Source organism: Rhinopithecus roxellana, chromosome 2 (assembly GCF_007565055.1).
Source record: "Rhinopithecus roxellana isolate Shanxi Qingling chromosome 2, ASM756505v1, whole genome shotgun sequence".
Taxonomy (NCBI): domain Eukaryota; kingdom Metazoa; phylum Chordata; class Mammalia; order Primates; family Cercopithecidae; genus Rhinopithecus; species Rhinopithecus roxellana.
In genome coordinates, this window is record NC_044550.1 from 33779642 (window position 1) to 33785120 (window position 5479).

A 5479-nucleotide genomic window follows, 5' to 3' on the forward strand; every position below is an offset into this window, starting at 1 on the left:
TATTTAGCGGCTATAATTTATTATCAGTGAAACTATTATATAAGCCAGTTCTTTATAAGCAGAACTGATGATTTTATAAATAAGGTATTTGTATTAAAAACAAAATACTTAAAGTATCCCCAGACTCAAAAACTAACAGAATTAGGAATATTTGTTTGTAAATATTGGTGTGGCCGGTGAGAGGGGATGTAGAAAAGAAGCTTTGGGTCAAATCTTTTTATTGTGTATATTAATCTATATGCACAGTTACTCTTGCCAAATACCTGGAGAGAAAAAAGTTAAAACAATGTAAATACAAATTTGTTCCATGAAAATGCAGACATATTATGGTTAACTGGCATATGTGTAAATGTTGCCTCTAAAATTTTGCTTGGAAAAGCTTTGATAGAATTTTAAAAACAAAGACACAACCAGGAAAATCTGATCCAGTTTTTAATGATTTCTATACCTTACTTTACAAATTAAGTCTGGATGTTCTTTCTTTCTCAGACTTCATATTATTTCCTGAAGGGTTTTTGCTTAAATAAAAAACATGACCCAGTTAAAATAGTGAAATAAAAATATCACAGTTAATTTTTATGTTATTTTTTATCTTGTTCTATTTGGTTTTACTAAAGACAAATGGGCCTTATCCTTGAGCTAATTCAGAAATGTAGCCTATGCCCTAATACAGAAAATTGCCATTCATTGGCTGCATATTCAATATATTTTAATTAGTGATTAAATAAATCTTTATTCACCAACTTTACAGTTAATCTGAAAATTTAAGTTTCCATTTAGTGGAATTCCACTCTGTCCAAGATGTAGTAAAAACAATTTGGATTTACCTTTTCATCTAAAACAATCAAAAATGGAAAAAATAGATGAAATAGTTCACATAATGTGCAAAATATGTAGCAACAGTTCACAAAATGTTGGATATCAGGGAATGAAAGGCAGTAATTTCTTTTTTTAATTTTTTTTTTAGTTCATACAAATAATATTTTAATGAAAAAACCTATTATCCAAAACAAATACATTTATGAGAAGAGTAGCATTGTTTTACATTTCTGAAAACGTCTTTAAAATGTTTACTTGAAGATCACTGGGTTCTCATGTCTGTTTCTTCATTCCTCTGTTGTGATTTGTTGTTTGGGTTGAAGTATGTGAAGAAATTTTGCTTCACAAAAATATGTAGTTAGAAAAGACAGGATCTTGGGGACTTCAAGAGTCTTTATCAAAGAACTATTGCTTTAAGTGGTTATTACAGTTTAGTCCCTATGGATATGTATTGTGAATATTATATGTAGGCCATCATGCTCCTGTTTTAAAAGAATCACCCAAATTGATAATACATCTCCACCTGTAGTTTCTTTTGGCTCTCCATCATACATTTTTTGTTTCATCCTTACTGACTACTTAGTGATATTTTTGGTGCCATTATCCCCATTATGAAGGGGCTTCTTCAGATTCCTAAAGTATTTATCTTAGATTTCCTCAGTCAGTTTCTTAAAGGTGTTTCATGAATTTTTTCTTTTTTCTTTTTTTTGGAATGGATTCTTGCTCTGTGGCCCAGGCTGGAATGCAGTGTCGTGAAAGGCAGTAATTTCTAAGAGGTGAGAAACAAATGACATGACTACTATGATTTCCCCAGCTTAGTTTCTTGAGAGAGTTTTGAAGCCACAGCACAGAGACGGGGAACCCAGTTGAAACTCAGTAGAAACCTATGGCAAAGAGATTAAGCTGAGAGCCTAGAGAAACCAAAGAAGCTAGACTCTGCCAGGCGTAGCACTGGAGAAAAAAGAGTTGCACAGAGAGAGAACTCCAGAGAGCTTTAGAGGGTCCCCAGTGAGTACTTAGTTGGGTATTGATCAGTGCATGTGTATGAGAAAACTACTGAGGCTAACGAAAGATGCACCTGGAAAGACTAGAGATAACAGTATCCAGTGGTCACTCAGGGCTGGGAGGAATTACTGTTCCAAACAGTTTCATTTGTCAGGGGTGTTGGGTAGCATACATAGAAATATATCTTTACAGTAAAGAGGAATAATTAGCCCCAGACTGAGTACTGTCCTTGCACCATCTAAGAAATCTTAAAAGCAGACGCAAAAGAATTGAACTGTTTCCAAGTAATTTATCTGCATCCCAAAACAAAAATCAAGACCATTTATAGGACTACAAAAATATCAAGCACCCAGTCAGGTAAAATTCACAATGTTTGGCATCTAATTAAAACTCATCAGGCATGCAAAGAAACAGGAAATACAAGCCATAATAAGGAGATAAGCAATTAATCAAAATTGAACCAGAACTGACACAGAGGTTAGAATTGCAGAAAATGAAATTAAAAGTTATTCTAACTGTATTCCATGTGTTCAGAAAGTTAAGTAGATATTAAAAAAACCCAAATTGAGCTTCTAGTGGTGAACACTACAATATGTGAGGTGAAAAATTTACTGGATGAATTAATAGCAGAGCAGACATTGGAGAAGAAAAGATTAGTGAACTTGAAGAGATAGCAACAGAAACTACCTGAAATCAAGCACAAGGAAAAAAGGTAATTATAATGAGTAGGGCATCAGTGGAGTGACAGAAGAGACAGAATCAACCACATTTGAAGAAATAATGGACCCAAAGCTTTCCAAAGTCGATGAAACCTGTAAACCTACAGATTCAAGCAGCTCAGTAAACCCCAAGCAAAGAAAATAAGAAAACTGTTCCTAGACACTTCATGATAAAACTGAGCAAAATCACTGATAAAGAGAAAAACCCTAAAGATAGAGAAAAATAGACATGTTAAAAATAACAGCAAAGTTCCCAACTGAAACAGCAAGAGAGAAGATGGTAGAGCAACAGCTCCGAGGTCCTGAAACTTATAAAGAAAAAATATGTCAAATAGAATTCTACACCCAGAGAAAATACCTTTGAATATTACTATGAAATGTATTTCGGATGTTCAAATTTGGAAGAAATCATCTCCAACAGACCTGCACTACTAAAAAGGAAAATGATAACGTAGAGATATAGATCCACACAAAAGAATGGACACTGGTGACTGTAATTACATGGATAAATATATGATTTAAAAAAAAAAAAAAAAAAAAAAAAAAAACTTGAATCTTAGAAGACAACTGAGTGGCTGGGTGTAAGGCCTGGGCTGGAGGGGTGGGGTGAGAAGGCGCCGCGCCAGATAAAGGGCAAAGGTTGCCTTGCGCCTGCGCCTTGTGTTCCTTACTGGCTGCGCTCCCTGCCCCCAACACCACCGTCGTCTGGGAAACGGTCCCAGAGCTGCTGAGCCGACCTACCGGTGTCATGGCAGACCCGAAGACAGCAGCTGTGGGGCCGTTGGTGGGAGCGGTGGTCCAGGGCACCAACTCCACTCGCTTTCTGGTTTTCAGTTCAAAAACAGCAGAACTACTTAGTCATCATAAAGTGGAATTAACACAAGAGTTCCCAAAAGAAGGATGGGTGGAACAAGACCCTAAGGAAATTCTTCAGTCTGTCTATGAGTGTATAGCGAGAACGTGTGAGAAACTTGACGAAATGAATATTGATATATCCAACATAAAAGCTGTTGGTGTCAGCAATCAGAGGGAAACCACTGTAATCTGGGACAAGTTAACTGGAGAGCCTCTCTACAATGCTGTGGTGTGGCTTGATCTAAGAACCCAGACTACTGTTGAGGATCTTAGTAAAAAAATTCCAGGAAATAGTAACTTCGTCAAGTCTAAGACAGGCCTTCCACTGAGCACTTACTTCAGTGCAGTAAAACTTCGTTGGATGCTTGACAATGTGAGAAACGTACAAAAGGCTGTTGAAGAAGGTAGAGCTCTTTTTGGTACCATTGATTCGTGGCTTATCTGGAGTTTGACAGGAGGAGTCAATGGAGGTGTGCATTGTACAGATGTAACAAATGCAAGCAGGACAATGCTTTTTAATATCCATTCTTTGGAATGGGATAAAGAGCTATGTGACTTTTTTGAAATTCCAATGGACCTTCTTCCAAATGTCTTCAGTTCTTCTGAGATCTATGGCCTAATTAAAACTGGCGCCCTGGAAGGTGTGCCAATATCTGGGTGTTTGGGGGACCAGTGTGCTGCATTAGTAGGACAAATGTGCTTCCAGGAAGGACAAGCCAAAAACACCTATGGAACAGGTTGCTTCTTACTATGTAATACAGGTCGTAAATGTGTGTTTTCTGAACATGGCCTTCTGACCACAGTAGCTTACAAACTAGGCAGAGAGAAGCCAGCATATTATGCACTGGAAGGTTCTGTTGCTATAGCAGGTGCTGTTATTCGTTGGCTAAGAGACAATCTTGGAATTATAGAGACCTCAGGAGACATTGAAAAACTTGCTAAAGAAGTAGGAACTTCTTATGGCTGTTACTTTGTCCCAGCCTTTTCAGGGTTATATGCACCTTATTGGGAGCCCAGTGCAAGAGGAATACTCTGTGGTCTTACTCAGTTTACCAATAAATGTCATATTGCTTTTGCTGCATTAGAAGCTGTTTGTTTCCAAACCCGAGAGATTTTGGAAGCCATGAACCATGACTGTGGAATTCCACTTCGTCATTTGCAGGTAGATGGAGGAATGACTGACAACAAAGTTCTTATGCAACTACAAGCAGATATTCTGCATATTCCAGTAATAAAACCCTTTATGCCTGAAACAACTGCACTAGGAGCTGCCATGGCAGCAGGAGCTGCAGAGGGAGTAAGCATTTGGAGCCTTGAACCCCAGGCTTTGTCGGTTCTCAGGATGGAACGATTTGAACCACAGATCCAGGCCACAGAAAGTGAAATTCGTTATGCCACATGGAAGAAAGCTGTAATGAAGTCAATGGGTTGGGTTACCAGTCAGTCTTCTGAAAGTGGTGATCCTTCTATCTTCTCTAGTATGCCTTTGGGATTTTTTATAGTGAGTAGCATGGTAATGCTAATTGGAGCAAGATATATCTCGGGTATGCCATAATAATACCAGCCATGGAGTCCCAAGGTGTAAACATTTTACATAATGAAAGCACACAGCAGTTCTGCCTCTTAATATAATGACGCTATTATAGACTCTGATTTTGTTTATAAACCACTTGCTACATGACCCATGAAAACCCTGGACTTGTGACCTGAAATAAAGAAAATACGTTAGAAGAGCACTGTAGAAATATTTGGTGTGTTTTTTAACATTGACAGGGTTGGGCCAGCCATCTTGAAGGCTGACCCCCTCGATTGCCATAACATTCTGCCCCATTCTTTCTAAAATATAGGCTATTAAGATTGTATTCATGGAATCTTTTTATCAACTATCCTCTAACACTTATGGACCCAGATTTGGTTCTTTGTGTTACACACACTTGATTAAGAGCTGTAATTAATCTGCTAAAATTAAGGGACTTTTGGTCACTGTTATTCTTGTTTTTAATAGGCTACAAATCCTCCTTTCTACATATTAAACTACATCTTCACTGAATGTTTAAGGGAAATATTTGCCAAATTCTTAC

The 5479-nt window shown here is 37.5% G+C and overlaps 1 protein-coding gene across 1 annotated transcript; it reads left to right on the forward strand.

Moving 5' to 3' along the window:
* The first annotated feature begins 3204 nt into the window (after positions 1–3204).
* GK2 (glycerol kinase 2) lies at positions 3205–5139 on the forward strand. The gene has a single exon (XM_010359837.2). It carries the CDS (start codon positions 3292–3294, stop codon positions 4951–4953), a length of 1662 nt encoding a protein of 553 aa, XP_010358139.2. The 5' UTR covers positions 3205–3291; the 3' UTR covers positions 4954–5139.
* Positions 5140–5479: the final 340 nt, after the last annotated feature.